The 24305-nt window shown below is 44.6% G+C and overlaps 1 protein-coding gene across 1 annotated transcript; it reads right to left on the reverse strand.

Moving 5' to 3' along the window:
- Window positions 1-250: 250 nt before the first annotated feature.
- On the reverse strand, window positions 251-4951 carry LOC140188264 (immunoglobulin lambda-1 light chain-like). Its single transcript, XM_072244357.1, has 3 exons — window positions 4897-4951; window positions 4441-4788; window positions 251-576 (listed from the first exon to the last, which is right to left on the reverse strand). Exons 1-3 carry the CDS (start codon window positions 4949-4951, stop codon window positions 251-253), a joined length of 729 nt encoding a protein of 242 aa, XP_072100458.1.
- Window positions 4952-24305: the final 19354 nt, after the last annotated feature.

Genomic DNA, 24305 nt, shown 5'->3' on the forward strand with positions numbered 1-24305 from the left:
GTAACAGAGAAAACAATTCACCAGCTGATATTTCTAATGATGACAAGAAACAGGCCACTTTTACACCACGTAACTTCTCGGCGAATGAAACAGAACAAAATCAGTCTCGGGTGCAAATATTCTAACAACACAATGGAAACCACAGAGTTCTGATCAGAGTTCGGAGTACAGTGAAGAGAGTGATAGAGGGGGTGAAAATGCAGAAAAAAATCTGTTGTTCGGAGAAAACAAGTACGAAGTCACGCTCTGTTTACCAGCGTGACTGTGTGACTGTTGCGGATGTTGTCGAGGCTGCTCCTTGTTGAACTGAGCAGGAGTACCTCTTCCCACTGCTCCAGTCTGCGCCGGGCACCGTCAGGTAGCTGCTGAGGCTGAAAGTGCTGTCAGTGTGCCGCCTCGCTGCGCTGGTTTTCACATCACGGCTGGTCAGACTCCCGTCCACTGTCCAGCTGACGACAGGGAAACCCACCGACAGCTTACTGACCAGGCAAACTAAGATGTCGGTTCCTTTAGCGGAGATCTCCTCGGTAGGCGGCCCAAGCAGTTTTACTGAAAGGTCGGGGAGCTGCTGATCCGGATCGGGAACAAGAGGAGACAAGTTTCAGGTCACTGAATATCTCGCGGTATTTCACAGTTGGATGGAAGGGCGAGTGAAAGGTTCCAGCTTCCAAGAATGGGGCCCAGGGTTTCGCTAGGGTGCACGTCAGTGCCGATGGAGGGCAGTGCATTTTAGTCAGTACTGAAGAACTAGACATTTGTGGACAAATCCCTGTTTGAGGATTCTCCTGTCGAGTCTCTAGATTCCAGCTTCACCAGCTCGGTGACATCACTCCAGCTCTTGGGATCCACCTTGGCCTGTGCCAGCAGTGACACGTTTATTCCCTTTGCTCCATCCACTCATCAACAATGCGCCGCCTCCCACCCGTGTCACCCACAGCTCTTATGTGAGTAAACTTATTTATAGACAATAGACTATAATAGGTGCAGGAATAGGCCGTTCGGTCCTTCGAGCCAGCACCGCCATTCACTGGCATCATGGCTGATCATGCACAATCAGTATCCAGTTCCTGCCTTATCCCCATAACTTTTGTTTCCGCTATCTTTAAGAGCTCTATCCATCTCTTTCTTGAAAGCATCCAGAGACTTGGCCTCCACCGCCTTCTGGGGCAGAGCATTCTATATATCTACCACCGGCTGAAAAAGTTTTTCCTCAACTCTGTTCTAAATGGCCTACCCCTTATTCTTAAACTGTGGCCTCTGGTTCTGGACTCACCCATCAGCGGGAACATGATTCCTGCCTCCAGCGTGTCCAATCCCTTAATAATCTTATATGTTTCAATAAGATTCCCTCTCAGCGTTCTAAATTCCAGAGTATACAAGCCCAGTCGCTCCAATCTTTCGACGTATAACAGTCCCGCCATCCCGGGAATTAACCTTGTGAACTTACGCTGCACTCCCTCAATAGCAAGAATGTCCTTCCTTAAAATTGGAGACCAAAACTGCACACAGTACTCCAGGTGTGATCTTACCAGGGCCCTGTACAGCTGCAGAAGGACCTCTTTGCTCTTATACTCAATTCCCCTTGTTATGAAGGCCAGCATGCCATTAGCTTTCTTCACTCTCTGCTGTACTTGCATGCTTGCTTTCGGTGACTGATGTACAAGAACACCTAGATCTCGTTGTGCTTCCCCTTTTCCTAACTTGACTCTATTTAGATAATAATCTGCCTTCCTGCTCTCACCACCAAAGTGGATAACCTCACATTTATCTACATTAAACTGCATCTGCCATGCATCTGCCCACTCACCCAGCCTGTCCAATTCACCCTGCATTCTCATAACATCCTCCTCACATTTCACACTGCCACCCAGCTTTGTGTCATCGGCAAATTTGCTAATGTTACTTTTAATTTCCTCATCAAAATCATTAATATAGATTGTAAACATCTGCGGTCCCAGCACTGAACCCTGCGGTACCCCACTGGTGTCCGCCTGCCATTCCGAAAGGGACCCGTTAACCGCTACTCTTTGTTTTCTGTCAGCCAGCAATTTTCAATCCATGTCAGTACTCTGCCCCCAATTTTGCCCACTAATCTCCTATGTGGGACTTTATCAAAGGCTTTATGAAAGTCCAGGTACACTACATCCAATGACTCTACCTTGTCCTTTTTCATAGTTACATCCTCAAAAAATTCCAGAAGATTAGTCAAGCACGATTTCCCCTTCATAAATCTATGCTGACTCGGACCGGTCCTTTTACTGCTATCCAGATGTGTCGTAATTTCATCTTTCATAATTGACTCCAGCATCTTTCCCACCACCAACGTCAGGCTAACCGGTCTATAATTCCCTGTTTTCTTTCTTCCTCCCTTCTTGAAGAGAGGGACCACATTAGTCAACTCCAGTCTACGGGAACTGATCCTGAATCTATCGAACATTGGAAAATGATTACTAATGCGTCCACGATTTCTAAAGCCACCACCTTAAGTACCCTGGGCTGCAGACCATCAGGTCCCAAGGACTTATCAGCCTTCAGACCCAACAGTCTATCCAACACCATTTCCTGCCTAATATAAATTTCCTTCAGTTCATCCATTACCCTAGGTCCTTTGGCCACTATTATATCTGGGAGATTGTTTGTGTCTTCCCTAGTGAAGACAGATCGAAAGTACCTGTTCAACTTGTCTGCCATTCCCTTGTTCCCCATAATAAATTCACCCGTTTCTGTCTTCAAGGGCCCAATTTTGGTCTTAACTATTTTTTTCCTTTTCACATACCTAAAAAAGCTTTTACTATCCACTTTTATATTTTGGCTAGTTTACCTTCGTACCTCATTTATTCTCCGCCTTTTTAGTAACCTTCTGTTCTCTTTGCTCTTTAAAAGTTTCCCAATCCTCTGGCTTCCCATTCGTCTTTGCTATGTTATACTTCCTCTCTTTTATTTTTATACTCTCCATTATTTCCCTTGTCAGCCACGGCCTCCCCTTACTCCCCTTAGGATCTTTCTTCCTCTTTGGAATGAACTGATCCTGCACCTTCCGCATTATTCCCAGAAACACTTGCCATTGCTGTTCCACTGTCATCCCTGCTAGGGTATTGTTCCATTGAACTTTGGCCAGCTCCTCCCTCATAGCACCATAGTTCCCTTTGTTCAACTGTAATACCGACACTTCCGAGTTTCCCTTCTCCCTCTCAAATTGTAGATTAAAACTTATTTTATTATGGTCACTACATCCTAATGGCTCCTTTACCTCGAGGTCCCTGATCGAATCCGGTTCATTATACAACACTAAATCCAGAATTGGGTTCTCTCTGGTAGGCTCCAGTACAAGCTGTTCTAAGAATCCATCGCGGAGGGACTCCACAAACTCCCTTTCTTGGGGTTCAGTACCAACCTGATTCCTCCAGTCTTCCTGCATGTTGAAATCCCCCATAACAACTGTAGCATTACCTTTGCGACATGCCAATTTTAACTCTTGATTCAACTTACACCCTACACCCAGACTACTGCTTGGGGGCCTGTAGATAACTCCCATTAGGGTCTTTCTACCCTTAGATTTTCTCAGCTCTATCCATACTGACTCTACGTCTCCTGATTCTATGTTCTCCTCGCAAGGGACTGAATATCATTCCTCACCAACAGAGGTTACTGCGCTTACCCAGAGTGCAGGGTAACATGTGCGTGGCCCTGACTTTCACAGAGCTGGTTTAGGGAAGCCACACTGTGACGATGCGGAAGCAATTACTGTGGGCAAAAGAAGGTGGGATTCTCCCCAGAATCGAAGCTCTGGCCTTAGTCTGTGTAGTGGCCGCAACCCAAAAGGAGCTTTGCTCAAATGAAAAGGTGTCAGCAGAGAGGAGGCAAGGACGAGACAATTGAATGGATGTCTGTAGGACTGTTCTACTCGGAACAGGAAAAACGGAAGTTCAGTAAAAGTACGAGGGAGGTTTCACTGGAGCATCATCATACAATAAATTTAAACTTGTAGTTCTGTTGTCTTGATAACCGTGGGCTACATCATATCCCTGGTGATACCTCGGGCCGCATTCTGAGAAGCTGGAACTCCTCACGTTGGCTTCCAACAAACCAAAGTAAAAGCGACCAGACTGATGGGATTGACTCCGCGCAAACATGGAGTTGGGCGTTCAATTTCAGAAACGAAATATTAAAGTCCAGATGCCAGGGACACAACTTACGGCACCAGAGAGAAAACACAACTGAAAAGAGAACTTGTTTAAGACGATAACAATTCACAACACAACTCTATATTAACTGAACACAACTTCATCAACCCACGATACGTGGCACGATGGAACCGTAAATCGGCGTTTACATTATCAAATTCGCCAAGGAAAAAAATAATGTATAAATGATTAATTGCTAGCTGACCATATTCATGCAACTTGTAATTACAGGAGGGATCTCCCAGACACTTACCTATAACAAAGAGCTTGGTCCCTGGGCCGAGCAAGTAATAGTTGCCCGATGAATCCCACTTTCCGCAGTAATAGACGGCTGCATCGTTCAGCTCCACATTTTTTATGATTAACTGATAAATGGTACCGGCGCTGTTGACTGTTGACGTGAAACGGTCGCTGCTAAACCCAGACCCGTAGGTCGGGGCGCTGTCCGATTGATGGTAGTACAGGATCCATTGTGGAACTGTTCCCGGTGTCTGCTTGTACAAATACACATATTGGCTATCCTTTGTTCCGATGTTACATTCCAACGTGGCCGTGCCTCCTGGACTCAGCGACGCAGTCGGAGGCCGAGTCGGAGTCTGGGATTCTCCAGCTGCAAAAAAAGGCAGGGAATCGGCTTTAACCATTAACTCTTTAACATGACCCCTAAAGCCCACATCAACAACCGCTGGCGGTGCAGCCATGCTGCCCGTACCCAATGTGCCCAGCCACATTGCCAGAGACCAGAAAAAGCACAACGTCTGTATCATTGTTGTCCGTCAGCTTCCTACGTCCCTTCAGCCGATGGATCAGTGACAGACTGCGGCCGCCGTCTCCGATGTACCCAGTTATAGAGCCATTCATACCGGGGAGGAAACCCATGCAAATCAGGGAGACTCACACTGACCAACCAGAGCAACACACACTAAATTCTAGAGGAACTCAGCAGGCCAAGCAGCATCAAGGAAAAGAGTACCATCGCCGTTTCGGGCCGAAACCCTTTGGTAATATTTGTGCGCTTCTCTATCCTACGCCGGATTCACGCTTTCAATCTCTATTCACTCTTTTCCAAGGTGCTGCCTTTCCAGCTGAGTTCCTCCGGCATTTTGTGTGTGGTGCTCGGATTTCCAGCATCTGCAGATTTTCTCTTGTTTCTGATCAACTAGAGCAAAGGATTTGAAACCTTCCAATTCACCGTCTCACACCATCAGGATGAGGCGGTGCCACTGGCGGCAAAGAGCAGATCCGTTGATAAAACAAAAGTGTACGAACAAGTTGTTCTGTGTCTGATATCTCCCAAATTTGCACAGAAGGAGCTAGATACAACGGTCTCTGTCCTCTTTTGTTCCCAGCAAAAGTGTAATAGGCAACCCTCTGATCTATAGGCTGCCGACACACAGGAAGTGCTGCTGGAATCTCGGTGGAAGACCGGTGAATGCTGCCGAACGGGGAAGTCCAGCAGTACGTGCATTGTAGTCGGTGCAGCCAAAGTTAAAAATACATAGGCTGATCTCCTGATCAATGAAAGGGGAATCGCTATAGGGAGACACATGAGCGGCTACCGTGCCATATTTGTGTGTACTTTTTAAAGTTTACCTCACTGAATATCACAATCGTAATTGTGAATGTTTACACAGTTTCTTCCCTGATTTTGAAATAAAAAATAATCTTCCCCATTATTTCCCTGATTCAGTTCTTGCCACTTTCCATTCCTCACACAACCAGGTACAACGGAGCAGACAGTACAGACTTCCTGTTTCCACACGAGTCATTCAGATGTTGAGTTCAAATCCACCCTGACTGTTAGGGGGATTGAAGTCTGTCTGAATGTGGGGATGAAATCTGTTTTGACGAACAGTAAGGTGCAGAAAGCTATTGTGTACTTTGGTACAAGCAGACAGAGGGAACAACTCCACGATGGATCCTCCGGTATTACTACGCACACACAGTGACCCGATACACAGGCAGAGTTATTCTTTGGAGAGAAGGAGGATGAGAGGAGACATGATAGAGGTGTACAAGATAATAAGAGGAATAGTTAGAGTGGATAGCCAGCGCCTCTTCCCCAGGGCACCACTGCTCAATACAAGAGGACATGGCTTTAAGGTAAGGGGTGGGAAGTTCAAGGGGGATATTAGAGGAAGCCTTTTTTCTCACAGAGTGGTTGCTGCGTGGAATGCACTGTCTGAGTCAGTGGTGGAGGCAGATACACTAGTGAAGTTTAAGAGTCTACTAGGCATGTATATGGAGGAATTTAAGGTGGGGGCTTATATGGGAGGTAGAGTTTGAGGGTCAGCACAACATTGTGGGCCGAAGGGCCTGTACTGTGCTGTACTATTCTATGTTCTATGTTCCATGTAACCCTTTGGGAGAGGGTGCCTCTCATCATAGGCACTACGGTAGCGTAGTGATTACAACGACGCAATTACAGTTTGTGGAGATCTTCTGTAAAACATTTAATTCTGTCATTGGATGTAAGGAGTTTCTACTTTCTCTTCGTGAGTGCGGACGTTTCCTTCAGGAGCTCCTGTTCCTCCCACATTCCAAGGACACACAAAGGTTAGTTAATCAACTGGTCATTATAAATGTTCCTTTGATTAGGCTAGTGTTAAACAGGTTGGTTGGGCCGGAAGGGCTTGTTCCTTTATCTTTCGAAGTGACTAAATGAATAAATTATTACCTGTTCATGTCAGTCTCCAATCCCACTTCATACATTCGGGTGACTGATCCCATTGAGTATCCATACGCACATGTGATCAACAAATATCCAAGGGAATCAACAGCATTTTTGGGTAGGTGGAGATGGGGAGGGGGGATTCCGGCAACAAGTCGTTGCATAGTGATTTTGTTTTGAGTGTAGTCTGATAAAAGGAACAGGAGCTGTTGCCAGCTAGAGCAGCTGGGTCTCTGGTCCCTACTTTAGAAAATACTAGACTTCCCCATAGCCCTCTATTTTTCTAATCTCCTTGTAACTATCCAAAAGTCTCATAAAAGACCCTACTGTAAAGAGATTGCTGGAGGTGCTCATTCTGTAGCTGAAGATAATGAAAGTAATGGGAGACTAGGTGATCGCCATACAGACAGAAGAGCAGGCAGATTTGCTTGGAGCCCCTGAGTGCACACTGCCGCCTGACTGTATGATATTCAGAGTACTGATGGGAAGTCTTCTCCTGGGCTGGAGGATGAACATATGGTCCTTTGTGTCCGTTGTGCAAGCGGGTCAATTGTGCAGGGAGAGATTAGAATGATCTACAGAGGAACAAGAGAGAAGATTCTTAAAGTTAGCGATCACTTGAGTTTACTGTGGCACAGGCATGACTCAGGGCAGGTTTATTGTCTCTATGGTGTCCCTATGTCACAATGGGGTGCTGGGAACGGACCCAAATGCGAGACACAGACATTGAAGTACAAGGAAAAGGACTTGACTCGTGTAGGGACGTGATAGGATACAGGCAAGGAGCAGGGACAAGAACACAGACTTGGGCTGGGGAAAGCAGGACCAGGACTAGAAACCGTGGAGTAGGAGACAAGGCTTCAACACCGAGCCCGAGACTGGACAAGGACCCAGAACCTGGGTCTTGCCTCCGGCTCACGCCCCAAAGCCAGGCAAGGACATGACATGGCTTCAGGACAGGACGTGGCTGGGGTCCAGAGTCCAGAGATTGGCTTGATCTTCGGGGCTTGTGTTCTTGGAGCAACTCCTGGGCAGGACTTGGAACTCATGGGCAGGACACGGAAATCCCGCTCAGGACTCATAACTCCTGGGCAGGACATGGAACTTCACCCCAAGGAGGCAAGGGCAGGGAGGGACGGACCCAACTGCAGGGCAACGGCAAACGACCTGATTACCCGACGGAGGCAAGGGACAGGAAGGGACAGAATCAACCGCAGGGTAACAGCAATTACGGCCTGGCTTATCCAACAGAGGCAAGGACAGGAAAGGTCAATTCGGGGTGGCTCTGAGTCTCGGGGCAGCCAGCAACCTTGGATGGCTACAAAAACGGCCAAATCCATACAACGATGACTGCTCCGATGAACAGCATCAAGGCTCCATGCAGCGGTGGTTCTCCAGTCAGGCCTAGAGATCACAAATGATTTCACTAGCCTTCCATCTGCAGGCTGCTCCAAGGGGTCCAACAAGACAAACCAGCAGCCCACACTCGATCCCAAGGCCACATATTCCAAGCTTCAAGATGGGAAACAGGTGCCTATGAGTAACAAGATGGGAATCAGGTGCCTATGAGGTACAGCTAAAAGATCTGGAGTCCTGAGTCCATGGACCGCACGGTGAACCACATTGTGGATTTCACGGACCGGACCATGACACCCGGTCACTAAACCCTGTTCAGTGATTTCACTGGAAAATCCTGGATGGGGAGAACGAAGGGGTACCAATTTCTACAAACATTTCCAAGATGTCTGGCTCTGTGGTGTAATGGCCGGTGTGAATTAGCCCAGGCTTGCAGGTGAGTGTCAGATTTTGAAAGGAATGTGAGGAGAATGAAAAGGGATTGGTGCAGGGTTGGTGTAAGTCAGAGTCTGATGGAGAGCACAGGCACAGTACGCTGAAGAGTCTCTTTACATGCTTTATGATTGACTGCAGTCAGAAATTAGGCCAGTGGGATGGGAACCAAAGTGCCAGAACTGTAAGTGGAGAGGTTGTGGAGGCAGATATTGGTAAGACCTCAGACAAAGTTTGGAATCATAATGTTGAGCATGGTGCAACTAGTGTCCTGAGCAGCATCTATTTCAATGCCAGAGCTACCATAGGAAAGATGGATAATAGTGCTGGAGATGAGTTAACAGGCTTACAACTAGAGGCCATGACAGGTGATGAGAGGATGTTGATGGGACAAAATTGCGGTTAAGAGAATGAGTTGCAACAATAAAGGCAGACAGGATCGAAAAGGGTGAATACAGGACTGAAGATGTTGTATTTGAATGCAGAATAAGATAAGTAAACTTGCAGCACAGTTGCAGATTGGCAGCGATGATGTTGAAAGCATCACTGAATTATGGCTGAGAAAAGGATCACAGCTGAGAGCTTAATGACCAAGGATACAGATTGTATCAAAAGGAAAGGCTGGAAGGCAAATGAGGTGGCGTTGATCTGTTGGTTAAAAAAAGAAATCAAATAATCAGGAAGAGTTGACATGGACTCGGAAGGTATTGAATCATTGTGGATAGAGCTAAGGAACTGTAAGGGTTAAAAGACTCTGATGGGAATTGTATCCAAAACCCAAAACAATAGTAACAATGTGGCTTACAAATTATAATGGGAGATGGAAACTGCGTGCAACAAAGCAAATGTAACAATAGTCATGGGGAATTTTAATATGCAGGTATATTGGAAAAATTACGTTAGTGCTGACTTCTAGAAGGAGGAATTTCTAGAGTGCCTACAAGATGGCTTTTTAGAGCAGCTCATGATTAAACCCACTGAAGGATCAGTTATTCTGGATTGGGTGTTGTGCAGTGAACCAGAATTGATTAGACAGCTTAAGGTAAAACAACCCTGAAGGGAAAGTAATCATAATATGATCAAGTTCACGCTAAAATTAGAAAAGGAGAAGTTAATGTCAGATATCTCAGTATCAGAGTTGAGTAAAATAAATTACAGAGGAATGAGAGAGGAGTAGGCCAGGGTTCTTTGAAAAGGAACCCTGGCAGGGATGACAGCAGAGCAGCAATGGCTGTAATTTCTGAAAGGAATTTGGGAGGCATGGGAATTATACATCAAAAAGAGGAAGATATACTCTAAATGAAAGATGAAACAACTGTGGCTAACAAGAGAGGTCACAGCCAGTATAAAAGCTAAAGGGTGGGTATAATATAGTACAAAAGTCAGTGGGATGTTAAAGGTTTGGGAAGCTTTTAAAAATGAACAGAAGGCAACTAAAAATGTCACAAAGAAGGTAAAGATAGAATATGAAATTAAGCTTGCCAATAATGTTAAAGATGTTACAAAAAGTTTCTTCAGATACATAAAGTGCAAAAGAGAGGTGACTGTGGACATCAGATCTCTGGAAGATGATTCTGGAGAGGTTGTGATGGAGGACAATGAAATGGGGGGACAATTAAATGTACCAGATGGTGTACGCTCAATAGTTCTGAAAGAGGAGGCATTAGTAATGATCTTTCAAGAATATTTAGATTCTGGAATGGTTCTGGAAGACCAGAATATTGCTAATGTCACTCTGCTCTTCAAGGTGGGAGAGACGCAAAAGAAGAGAAATTATAGGCCTCAGAGGTTGGGAAGATGTTGGAGTCAATTGATAAGGAAGTGGTTTTGGGGTACTTGGAGGCACATGATAAAACAGATTGTAGTGAGCAACACACATCAAAGTTGCTGGTGAACGCAGCAGGCCAGGCAGCATCTGTAGGAAGAGGTGCAGTCGACGTTTCAGGCCGAGACCCTTCGTCAGGACTAACTGAAGGAAGAGTGAGTAAGGGATTTGAAAGTTGGAGGGGGAGGGGGAGATCCAAAATGATAGGAGAAGACAGGAGGGGGAGGGATGGAGCCAAGAGCTGGACAGGTGATTGGCAAAAGGGGATATGAGAGGATCATGGGACAGGAGGTCCGGGAAGAAAGACAAGGGTGGTGGGACCCAGAGCATGGGCAAGAGGTACATTCAGAGGGACAGAGGGAGAAAAAGGAGAGTGAGAGAAAGAATGTGTGCATAAAATAAGTAACAGATGGGGTACGAGGGGGAGGTGGGGCCTTAGTGGAAGTTAGAGAAGTCGATGTTCATGCCATCAGGTTGGAGGCTACCCAGACGGAATATAAGGTGTTGTTCCTCCAACCTGATGTGTCTTCATCTTTACAGTAGAGGAGGCCGTGGATAGACATGTCAGAATGGGAATGGGACGTGGAATTAAAATGTGTGGCCACTGGGAGATCCTGCTTTCTCTGGCGGACAGAGCGTAGATGTTCAGCAAAGCGGTCTCCCAGTCTGCGTCGGGTCTCACCAATATATAAAAGGCCACATCGGGAGCACCGGACGCAGTATATCACTGCAGTCGACTCACAGGTGAAGTTTTGCCTCACCTGGAAGGACTGTTTGGGGCCCTGAATGGTGGTAAGGGAGGAAGTGTAAGGGCATGTGTAGCACTTGTTCCGCTTACACGGATAAGTGCCAGGAGGGAGATCAGTGGGGAGGGATGGGAGTGACGAATGGACAAGGGAGTTGCGTAGGGAGCGATCCCTGCGGAATGCAGAGAGAGGGGGGGAGGGAAAGATGTGCTTAGTGGTGGGATCCCGTTGGAGGTGGCGGAAGTTACGGAGAATAATATGTTGGACCCGGAGGCTGGTGGGGTGGTAGGTGAGGACCAGGGGAACCCTATTCCTAGTGGGGTGGCGGGAGGATGGAGTGAGAGCAGATGTAGGTGAAATGGGGGAGATGCGTTTAAGAGCAGAGTTGATAGTGGAGGAAGGGAAGCCCCTTTCTTTAAAAAAGGAAGACATCTCCCTCGTCCTAGAATGAAAAGCCTCATCCTGAGAGCAGATGCGGCGGAGACGGAGGAATTGTGAGAAGGGTATGGCGTTTTTGCAAGAGACAGGGTGAGAAGAGGAATAGTCCTGATAGCTGTGAGAGTCAGTAGGCTTATAGTAGACATCAGTGGATAAGCTGTCTCCAGAGACAGAGACAGAAAGATCTAGAAAGGGGAGGGAGGAGTCGGAAATGGACCAGGTAAACTTGAGGGCAGGGTGAAAGTTGGAGGCAAAGTTAATAAAGTCAACGAGTTCTGCATGCGTGCAGGAAGCAGCGCCAATGCAATCGTCGATGTAGCGAAGGAAAAGTGGGGGACAGATACCAGAATAGGCACGGAACATAGATTGTTCCACAAACCCAACAAAAAAGGCAGGCATAGCTAGGACCCATATGGATGCCCATAGCTACACCTTTAGTTTGGAGAAAGTGGGAGGAGCCAAAGGAGAAATTATTAAGAGTAAGGACTAATTCCGCTAGACGGAGCAGAGTGGTGGTAGAGGGGAACTGATTAGGTCTGGAATCCAAAAAGAAGCGTAGAGCTTTGAGACCTTCCTGATGGGGGATGGAAGTATATAAGGACTGGACATCCATGGTGAAAATAAAGCGGTGGGGGCCAGGGAACTTAAAATCATCGAAAAGTTTAAGAGCGTGAGAAGTGTCACGAACATAGGTCGGAAGGGATTGAACAAGGGGTGATAAAACCGTGTCGAGGTATGCAGAAACGAGTTCGGTGGGGCAGGAGCAAGCTGAGACAATAGGTCGGCCAGGACAGCCAGGTTTGTGGATCTTGGGTAGGAAGTAGAAACGGGATAGGAAGTAAAAACGGTAAGTGCGGGGTGTGGGAACTATAAGGTTGGTAGCAGTGGATGGGAGATCCCCTGAGCGGATAAAGTCGGTGATGGTGTGGGAGACAATGGCCTGGTGCTCCTTAGTGGGGTCACGATCGAGGGGTAAATAAGAGGAGGTATCCGCGAGTTGTCGCTGTGACTCGGCAAGGTAGATGTCAGTACGCCAGACTACAACAGCACCCCCCACCCCTTATCGGCGGGTTTAATAATAAGGTTAGGATTAGTGCGGAGGGAGTGGAGAGCAGAGCGTTCCGACGGAGTGAGGTTGGAATGGGGACAAGGTGCGGTGAAGTCGAGACGGTTGATGTCCCGTCGGCAATTAGCGATAAAGAGATCCAGAGCAGGCAGAAGACCAGAGCGGGGTGTCCATGAAGAAGAGGAGGGTTGAAGACGGGAGAAGGGGTCATCGGTGGGGGTGGAAGAGTCCTTGCCGAAGAAGTAGGCTCGGAGACGGAGACGGCGGAAAAAAAGTTCCGCATCATGGCGAACACGGAACTCGCTGAGGTGTGGGCGAAGGGGAACAAAGGTGAGGCCCTTACTGAGAACAGAGCGTTCTGCCTCCGACAGTTGAAGGTCGGAGGGGATGGTAAAGACCCGGCATGGATGAGAGCTGGGATCAGAAGGGGGAGGGGGAGGCTGGGTGTGTCAATGGAGAGGGGAGGGTTGGGGTGAGAAGGAGGATGGAGCCTCCGAGGGCCCAGGAGCTGACAGTGGGATCTGAGGAAGACGGGGCTGCGGAGTGGTGGTGGGGGAAGGAGAACGGGAGTCACAACAGCAGCACTTGAAGACCCGGCCTGGAGCTCAAGGCTGGAATCTTGAGAGCTGGGATCAGAGGCGGGAGGGGGGAGGCTGGGGGTGTCAATGGAGAGGGGATGGTTGGGGTGAGAGGAAGGTGGAGCCTCTGAGTACCCAGGAGCTGACGGTGGGATCTGAGGGAGACGGGATTGCAGAGTATTGGTGGGGGAAGAGGAGACGGGAGTCACAATAGCAGCATATAAAGACCCGGCCTGGAGTTCAAGGCTGGAGTCGCAGTTGGTGGTTGCGCAATCGCTGTGAAGGTGTCCATGGTCGTTGCTGGAGTCCGGGTTTTGAATATGCCCTGAGGTGTTGGAGCCGGCGAGATCAATGGCAGAGGCCGCAATCTGAAGTTCATGCCTGCTAGTTTCAGGGCCAGCAGGCTCTGGAGTCCGTAGATGTAGGATCTTGCGATCTTTGCCTAACATGACAAAGTCAAAAAAACGGCGATTGCAGGCGTGAATCCGACGGAGGATGAAATAACGGGTAGGACCATAATAGACGGCGAAGAAAGTGTCCCGAAGGTGTGGAAGGGTCTGGGATAGGGACGCCAAGTACCTCCTCGTGGCGGAGAGAGTCGCCTTCAGAGCTTGACGGGAGAAGCGGCGAGAGGCAGAGTCAATAAAATGTGAGTACCTGGGATCTTCAGAAGGTCCAAATTGAGAGGCTTGGAAACGAATCCTAAAGCCAACTGGAGTAAGTTGGCGACGGAGGCACGTTCCAAGAAAGTGAGAATGGTTTCATTAAGGAAAAATGTTGCCTGACAAATCTGTTGGAATTCTTTGAGGAAATAACAAGTAGGATAGAGAATGGTAAATCAGTTGATGTTGTGTGCTTGGATTTTCAGAAGGCCTTAAACAAGGTAACAAACTATGAAGTCGTTGTATTACAGGAAACATGCTAACATGGATAAACCAGTGGCTGGTTGGCAGGAGACAAAGAGTGGCATTAAAGGGAGCCTTTTCTGGCTGGCTACTGGGGACTAGTGGTGCTCCACAGGGGTTTCTGTTGGGACCGATTCTTTTTACGATATATGTCAATGATTTGGAGGATGGAATTATTGGTGTTGTTGTAAAGTTTGCATACAGTATGAAGATAGGAGGAGTGGCATGTATATTTGAGCAAGTACAGAAGCTAGAGAAGGACTTGGACTGATTCAGAGACTGGTTAAAGAAATAGCAGTTGGAATAAAGTCTTAGGAACTATATGGTCCTACACTTTAGTAGAAGAAATGTAACGGTTGACTATTTTCTAAATGGAGAGAAAATACAAAGAAACTGAGGTGCAAAGGGACTTGGGAGTCACTGAGCAAGATTCCCTAAAGGTTAATTTTCAGGTTGCATCTTTGGTGAGGAAGGCAAATTAATGTTAGCATTCATTTCAAAAGGACTGCAATCTAAAATCAGGGAGGCAATTTTGATAAGGCACAGGTGAGGCCTCATTTAGCATATTGTGAGCAGCTTGGGGCCCTTTATCTTAGAAAGGAGATGTTGAAACTAGAGAAGTTTTAAAGGGGGTTCACAAAAATGATGTCAGTTCATATGCAGAGCATTTGATGGCTCTGCACCTGCATTCATTGGAATTCAGAAGAATGAGGGATGACCTTATTGAAATCTATTGAATGGTGAAAGGCCTTGATCGTGTATGTGAGAGTCAAAGACCAGAGGACACAGGGTCAGAATAGAGAGGTGTCCTTTTAGCATAGAGCTGGGAAAGAATTTCTTTAGCCAGATATTGGTGAATCTGTGGGATTCTTTGCCACAGGCGTCTGTGGAGGACAAGTTGTTATGTATATTTAAGGCATGGGTTGATACATTGGTGATTAGTGAGGGCATAAAGGAGATGCAGAGAAGTCAGGAGATTGGGCAGAGAGCAAAATTGGATTATCCAAGATGAAATAGTGGAGTGGACTTGATGCGCCAAATGGCCTAATTCTGCTTCTAAATTTGATGTTCTTATGGTCTTCTATCCATATAACCATGTAACAATTACACCATGGAAAAAAGGCCACCTTGCCCCTTCTAGTCCGTGCCGAACTCTTACTCTCTACTAGTCCCACCGACCTGCACTCAGCCCATTACCCTCCATTCCTTTCCTGTCAATATAGCTGTCCAATTTAACTTTAAAAGACAACACCGTACCTGTCTCAACCACTTGTGCTTGAAGCTCATTCCACCCAGCTACCACTCTCTCAGTAAAGAAGTTCCCCCTCGTGTTACCCCTAAACTTTTGTCCTTTACTTCTCAACTCATGTCCTCTTGTTTTAATCTTACCCACTCTCAATGGAAAAAGCCTATCCATGTCAACTCTATCAATCCCTTTCATATTTTTAAATGCCTCTATCAAGTCCCCCTCAACCTTCTACACTCCAAAGAATAAAGACCTAACTTGTTCAACCTTTCTCTGTAACTTAGGAGATGAAACCCAGGCAACATTTTAGTAAACCTCCTCTGTACTTGCTCAATTTTATTGACATCTTTCCTATAATTCGGTGACCAAAACTGTACACAATACTCCAAATTTGGCCTTACCAGTGCCTTACACAATTTCAACGTTACATGCCAACTCCTATACTCAATGCTCTGATTAATAAAGGCCAGTATACCAAAACCTTTCTTCACCACCCTATCCACATGAGATTCCACCTTCAGGGAACTATGCACCATTATTCCTAGATCCCTCTGTTCTACAGCATTCTTCAATGCCCTACCATTTACCATGTACGTCCTATTTTGACTAGTCCTACTGAAATGTCGCACCTCACATTTTTCAGCATTAAACTCCATCTGCCATCTTTCATCCCACTCTTCTAACTGTCCTAAATCTCTCTGCAAGCTTTGAAAACCTACCTCATCATCTACAACACCAGCTATCTTAGTATCATCTGCATACTTACTAATCCAAATTACCACCCCATCATCCAGATCATTAAGATATATGTGACAAACAACATTGGCCCCAGTACAGATCCCTGAGGCACACTGCTACGCATCATCCTCCAATCTGGCACACAGTTATCCACCTCTACTCTCTGGCGTCTCCCATCTAGGCACTGCTGAATCCATTTAACTACTTCCATATTAATGCCTAATGATTGAACCTTCCTAACTAGCCTTCCTTGTGGAACCTTGTCAAAGGCCTTACTGAAGACCATATAGACAACATCCACGGCTTTACCTTCGTCAACTTTCTTAGCAACCTCATCAAAAAATTCAATAAGATTTGTCAAACATGACTTTCCACACACAAATTGATGTTGACTGTTCCTAATCAGACTCTGTCTATCCAGATAATTATATATACCATCTCTAAGAATACTTTCCATCAATTTACCCACCACTGACGTCAAACTCACAGGCCGATAATGGCCAGGTTTACTCTTAGAACCCTTTTTAAACAATGGAAACACATGAGCAATAAGCCAATCCTCTGGAACCATCCACCATCTTATCTGATTAAAGGAATGTGTAGGAAACATGACATCAGTGGTGCACTATTAATGTCCATAAGACCATAAGACAAAGGAGCAGAAGTCGGCCATTCAGCCCATTGAGTCTGCTCCGCCATTTTATCATGAGCTGATCCATTCTCCCATTTAGTCCCACTCCCCCGCCTTCTCAACATAACCTTTGATGCCCTGGCTACTCAGATACCTATCAATCTCTGCCTTAAATACACCCAATGACTTGGCCTCCACTGCCACCCGTGGCAACAAATTTCATATATTCACCACCCTCTGGCTAAAAAAATTTCTTCGCATCTCAGTTCTGAATGGGCGCTCTTCAATCCTTAAGTCATGCCCTCTGGCACTAGACTCCCCCATCATGGGAAACAACTTTGCCACATCCGCTCTGTCCATGCCTTTCAACACTCAAAATGTTTCTATGAGGTCCCCCCTCATGCTTCTAATCCTCTGTCTTCCCACTAATTTTTGCTTCCTTGTATGCCCTCTCCTTTGCTTTAACTTTGGCTTTGACTTCTCTTGTCAGCCATGGTTGCATCCTTTTTCCCTTCGAAAATTTCTTCTTTTTTGGAATATACCTGTCTTGCACCTTCCTCACTTCTCACATAAACTCCAGCAACTCTGCTCTGCCATCCTTCATGCCAGTGTCCCTTTCCAGTCAACTTTGGCCAGATCCTCTCGTGTGCCACTATAATTTCCTTTACTCCACTGAAATACCGACACATTGGATCTCGGCTCTTTTTTTCAAATTTCACAGTGAACTGATTCCTGTTATGGTCACTGTCTCCTAAGTGTTCCTTCAGCTCAATCTCTCTAATCACCTCCGGTTCATTACACAATACAAAATCCAGTACAGCCAATCCCCTAGTGGGCTCAACAACAAGCTGTTCTAAAAAACCATCTCGCAAACATTCTATCAATTCTCTCTCTTGAGATCCAGTGCCGACCTGATTTTCCCAATCCACTCGCATGGTAAAATCCCCCACAATTCTCATAACACTGCCCTTCTGACAAGCCTTTTCTATTTCCTGTTGTAATTTGTGGTCCACATCACTGCAGCTGTTTGGAAAATACCCTTCACATCAGAGTGCTGTCTGCAAAATATTTAAAACAGAAACATGATGCAAAAATGTCAGTGAATATTTCAATTATACGTCATACAAAATTACTGTGTGTTTATTTCCAGTATTTCAGCTGTGAATTAAGCTACTCACAATCTCGGGGATGATATTGTCAATGATACTGATGCATTCATGCCATTGACTACCGCATTCAAACTTGTTATCAATGAACAGTAAAATACTAATATGTTCATATTCTATGCATAGTCAAAATTTATCATGAGATTATTGACTACTTCAAATAAAATAAGGACATGGCGGGGGGTCAGCTGCACTCATTATAGTACAGAAAAAGATTTTTAAGACATGGCTGCAAAGAGTTGGTACTGCACCAATCAATTGACAGAATACAAATCAACTTAATCAATTTGGATTAAATTATGCATGGAGAAGGACAAGACATGAATCCAGTGAGAAAGAACTCCATGAGAAATTGGACATTATTGAGCTGTGTTAAAATAGGAAAAGCAAATAATTTAAATTTTCCAATTTAAAACAAAAATTGAAAAAGGACCTTTTGTGTTGTTCAGGGCGTGAAATTAACGAACATCTGTGGCAACAACAGGAAATGAGATGTTATTTTAAGGAGGGGGATGGCCCAGAGCTGAGACAAGACATTTACATCTGTCTTTCTACTCAAATATCACAGTTTCTGTTCTAGCCAATTGTACTTTAAGACACTTGGCTGTTAAAGGGACAATATCTCTGGAGCTTTCCTTCTGTGACAGTCAGAACAACAACTGCCTCACAAATTGTTCCATGTCAGTTGGCTGAATCACTTCACAGATTTATTAACTGAAACCTGCAGGAAGGAACCGGTGATTGACGCTGATTGATTCGATGGCTAACAATGAATCCATCCCCATTGCATTTTCTAAGTTTGTTTGTTTTCCATCCATCCCCATTGCATTTTCGAAGTTTGTTTGTTTTCCATTGAAATCAAAGAGGATGTGTTGCTTTAAAGTTTTGCAGAACTTTGGGAAAGTTTGAGCTTAAACTCATTGAACCAAACAAATGAAAAGTGGGGGAAGAGAGGGAGAGGGGGAGAGAAGGAGAGAGGGAGAGAGAGAGAGAGAGCGAGAGGGGGGGGGAGAAGGAGAGTTGTACAGAAGGAGGGAATGAAAGATGGATGCTGCCTGGTCTGCTGAGATCATCCACCATTTTGTGTGTGTTGCTTTGATTTCCAGCATTTGCAGATTTTCTCTTGTTTGTGATTGGACCTATAATGGGTTATCTAGTGTTAGGAAGTTATTTGATCACAACAAAAAGGATAAAGGATTGATAGGTTGTAAGTGACTGGGATTCAATGCAACATGTAATATTGACTAAAGGATGTTCTTCAATGCTTGTGAAAGCCATTCAGAGTTTGTATTCCAATGGATAGTTTAAAACTGAATGAATTAAAAACTGCAATTTTCAATGAGTATTCCTAAAATTAAAGTCTTAATATTAAAGTTATTTATTTTGATATGGTGTCATTATTTCAGTTTTTGTGTCTGCGCTTCTGCACTTTGTTCTATATTAGGAGAGACTCTGCAAGTTGTTCAGATACTTGGAGAGAGTATTTATGAGTGTTGAAGACAGCATTTGGAAAAGCATAGTCTGATTGTGGATAGTCTGCATGGCTTTCTGAGGATCAAGTCAAGTCTCATGAGCTTGGATGAATTGTTTGAGGGTGTGACAAAACACATTGTTGAAGATAGAGTAATGGATGTGGTGGGGATGGACTTCAGTAAAAATGTATATGGAGTTTAGTAAAATGTGTGTTGAGGTTCTCCATGGTCGGCTCATTCAGAAATTCAGGAGGTATGGGATCCAAGGAAACCCGGCCATGTATATATAGAATTGACTTGCCCATGGAGTGCAGAAGGTTCTTTTAGATGGCGAGTTTTCTGCCTGAATGTAGGTGACCACGGTAGTCCACAGAATTCTGTTCAGGGATCCTTGTCCCTTGTGTTTGTTATAAATGACTTGGATCAGGAAGTGAAAGGGTGGGCTGATAAGATTGTTGATGATGAAAAGGTTAGTGAAGTTGTGGAGAGTATGGAGCTTTGTTGTAGTCGGTAACTGGACAGGATGCAGAACTGGGCTGAGAATTGACAGATGGAGTTCAACCCAGTAGATGTGAGGTGATTCACTTTGAAAGGTTAATTGAAAAGGTCTGCAGAACATTCTGAGCCAAAATAAGACCATGACCATAAGACACTGAAGCAGAATTAACCCTGCCTTGTCCCTGTAACTGTTTATGCTCAACTCAATCAAGAATCTATCTACCTCTGTTTTAAATATACCCAATGAGTGGTCCTCCACTGCACTCTGTTCCAATGATCCCACAGGTTCATCAACCTCTGGCTAAGCAAATTACTCTTCACCTCTGCCCTCAAAGGATGTCATAGTATTCTGATTCTATGCCATCTGGTCATTGACTCCTCCAATTCAGGAAACATCCTCTAACACATCCACACTTTCTAGTCCTTTGCATATTCGATAGATTTCAATGAGAGCACAAATCCTTGTTCAAAAGTCCATCAAGTACAGGCATAGAGCCAGCAAACACTCCTTTAATGTTAACCCTTTCATTCCTGGAATCATTCTCATTGTCATGACTGCTTAAAAACGAACTTGGAAGTTGCTGAGATGCTACATGAGGGAGTATCGTACCACATGACGTACTTCCAAATAATTAAATTCCAACTCAGAAAAGTATGTTTAATCCTTTATGACAAACCAACAGTAAAATTATTTGACTCTCCCTTAACTTATGTAAAACAAAGTCGAACAAGACAAGTGTAGTTATATCAAATTCAAACAAAGACAAGCAAGGTGAGCGTAATTGGACAAATCAAAGAAAGATGAGTGGTCAACAAAAAATATGCATTCCCAACTCACCACGCAGGTGAACAGGTGCCTCTGTTTATTTATTTCTATTGTTACCCAAACCCACGTGACAAAGTACCTTAACCCAGAGTGAGGATGCGCAATACATTTACAATACATACAGTTGGTAAATAGATACATGACTCCTACAACTATGAACCTCCTCTGGACCCTCTCCAATGTGAGCACATCAATTCTTAGATAAACGGCCTGAGACTGCTCACAATACTCTAAACATAATCTGACCAATGCCCTCTAAACCTCAGTATTGCATACTTGTGTTATTGTTCTAATCCTCTGAAAATGAATGCCAACTTTGCATTTAACTTACATAGCACTGATTCAATCTGCAAATTAAACTTTGAAGAATCCTGCACGAGGATTCCCAAGTCTCTTTGCACCTCTGATTTTCAAATAATCTTCCCATTTACAAAATAGTCTATGCAATTACTCCTTCAACCAAAGTGCATGACCATACACTTCTACACTATATTCCATCTGCCACTTCTTTGCCCATTCTCTTAATCTGTCTATGTTCTTCTGTCAACATCTTGCTTCTTTAACATAACCTGCCCTTCTTCCGATCTTCTCATCATCCACAAACTTGACCATACAACCGTTGATTGCACATCCAAATTATTGACATTTAATGTGAAAGGAACTGGTCCCAACACGAAAGAGGGAAGAGGAGGACAACAGTAGTGATAGCAGATGGTCTCTTGCTCCTGGGTCACAGGGATGAGCACAACTCAGGTTGGGTCTATGACATTCTAAAGAGGTAAGATGAGCAGCGATAAGTCTTGGTACATATTGGCACCAATGACATAGGTGAAAAAAAAGTGAGAAGATCCTGAAGAGAAAATTTAGAGAGCCCTCAGTAAAAAGCTGAAATGTAGGAAATCCAGGGTAGAAATGTCAAGATTGCTGCCTGTGCCACATACCTGTGAGGGTAAGAATAGGATGATTTGGCAGATGAATGCATGGCTGAGAAACTAGTGCGGGGCAGGGGGGTGAGTTTTGGATTTCTAGACCATTGGGATGTCTTCTGGGGAATGCATGACCTGTACAAAAGTGATGGGTTACAACTGAACAGAAGCTGAAGCAATATCCGTCCTGACAGCTTTGGTAGAGCCGTTGGTTTGTGTTTAAGCCAATTTGAAAAGGGTATGGGACCAGAGTGATATTAACTGATGTTTTACAAGCAAAAACAGTGTGTAGTTGGACTGCCAGAATGGAGAGGCAGATGATAGGGCAAGATTGCAGTGAGTGAGATCAGTTGTAGTGTAAAAGAAGGACAAAATTGAAAAGGGTGATGGATACTGGAGTGAATGTGTTATATTTGAATGCAGGCAGTATACTGAATAAGTTAGATGTTCTTGAAGAGTCATTATTAGAGACTAGCAGATATGACATTGTGGGCATCACTGAGTCATGACTGACAGAAAATTATAGTTGGGATCTTCGCATTCAAGGGTACTTATTGTACAGAAAGGACAGCCAAGTTGGCTGAGGGAGTGGCATGGATCTTTTGGCAAAAAATAGATGAAAATCCTGAGAAAGAGATGACATGGGATCAGAGGGTGGAAAATACTTGTGGGTAAAGTTAACAAAATGCAAGGGTAAAAAGACCATGATGGGACTTATATACAGGCCTCCAAACAGTAGCAAGATATGGGCTACAACTACAACATGAGAGAGGAAAGGCATGTCTAAAGCCAAAGTTGTGACAGTCAAGGAGGATTTCAATAAGCAGTTAATCAGGTTGGCACACGACCTGGAGAACAAAAGTTGTGTACAGAACAGCCAACAAGACAACTTTTTGGAACAGCTTTTTGTTGAGCCCACTAAGGGATCAGCTATTCTACATTGGGTGGTGTGTAATGAATGAAATTTGATTTGGGAGCATAAGGTAATGGAACCATTAGGAACAGTGATGGTAATATGATTGAATTCGCACTGCAATTACACAGCCAGTAGCTAAAGTCTGATGAATCAGTATTACAGTGTAGTACGGGCCTGAAAGAGGAGATGACCCAAGTTAATTGGAAGGGGACCCTGCCAGGAATAATGACAGAGTATCAATGACTGGAGTTCCTGGGGGCAATTAGGGAGGCACAGGATAGTCACATCACAAAAGATACAAGGGTATTCTAAAGGCATGATGACATAACCATAGCTGATAAGCGAAGACAAAGCCAATATAAAAGATAAAGTGAAGGCATAGCATAGAGCAAAAGTTAATGGGAAAATAGAGGATCAGCAAACTTAAAAAAAAAAACAGCAGAAGGTAACTCAACATACAAAAGGAGGAAAAGATGAAATCTGAAGGTAAGCTCAGCAGTAGTATTAAGGAGAATAGCAAAAGTTTTTTTTTCAGATATGTAAAGTGTAAAAGGGAGACAAGAGTCGAGACTGTGGAAGGCTCTCAGAGTATACCAGAAATTTGAGAGTCAGGGGCAGAAGTGAGTACAGTTGTGATTAATAGGGAAAAGGTCCTTCTCATTCTGAAAGATCAGAAGGTAGATAAGTCACCTGCACCATTCGGACTACACATCAGTGTTCTGGAAGAGGTAGCTGAAGACATTGTGGAGTCATTAATAATGATTTCACATGAAAGACTACATTCTACATGCTTTTGTAGGACTGGAAAATTGCAAATGTTACTCCACTCTTCAAGAAGAAAGGCAGGTAAAAGAAAGGAAATTACAGACCAATTGGCTCTGCCTCAGTGGTTGGGAAGATAATTGAAGTTGATTTGTTAAAGATGTAGATTCAGGTACTTGGAGTCACATGATAAAATAGGTCAAAGTCGGCATGGTTTCCTTAAAGAAAATGTTGCTTCACAAATCTGTTAGAATTGTTTGAGGAAATGAAAAGCAGGATGGACAAAGGAAAATTAGTAGATGCTGTGTACTTGGATTTTCAGAAGGTCTTTGACAAGGTGCCACACATGAGGCTGCTTAACAAGATAAGAGCCCATGGTATTACAGAAAAGATATTAGCATTGATGGAGCACTAGCTGACTGGCAAGTGGCAAAGTGTTGGAATAAATGGAACCTCTTCTAATTGCCTGCCAGTGACTCATGGAATTCTGCAGGGGTCAGTTTTGGGATTCTTCCATTTAACATTGTATGTCGATGGTTTGGATGATGGAATTGATGGGTTTATGCCTAAGTTTGCGGACAATACAAAGGTGAGTAGAATATTCAGGGGGCACGCAGAAGGACTTAGACGGATTAGGAAAATGGACCAAGAAATTGCAGTTGGAGTACAGTGTCAGGAATTGTATGGTCATTCACTTTGGTAGAAAGAATAAAAGCACAGCCAATATTCTAATGTGGGAGAAAATTCAGAAATCCAGGGTGCCAAGTGACTTGAAGTCATCATGCAGGATTCCATAATGATTAACTTGCAGGTTGAGACAGTGATGAGGAAGACAAATGCAATGTTGGAATTCATTTCAAGAGGACTAAAGTAAAAAGGCAAGGATTTATGAGGCATTGGTGAGGCTTCACTTGGAGTATTGT

The sequence above is a fragment of the Mobula birostris genome, chromosome 26 (genome assembly GCF_030028105.1).
Source record: "Mobula birostris isolate sMobBir1 chromosome 26, sMobBir1.hap1, whole genome shotgun sequence".
Classification (NCBI taxonomy): domain Eukaryota; kingdom Metazoa; phylum Chordata; class Chondrichthyes; order Myliobatiformes; family Myliobatidae; genus Mobula; species Mobula birostris.

Coding starts and splice junctions, on each gene's coding strand:
- LOC140188264 (XM_072244357.1), bottom strand. CDS start 4,951: ATGATACAGACGTTGTGCTTTTTCTGGTCTCTGGCAATGTGGCTGGGC. Junction 4,789..4,896: donor AATGTGGCTGGGCACATTGG/GTACGGGCAGCA, acceptor TTGCAGCTGGAG/AATCCCAGACTCCGACTCGG. Junction 577..4,440: donor AGGGACCAAGCTCTTTGTTA/TAGGTAAGTGTC, acceptor TTGTTCCCGATC/CGGATCAGCAGCTCCCCGAC.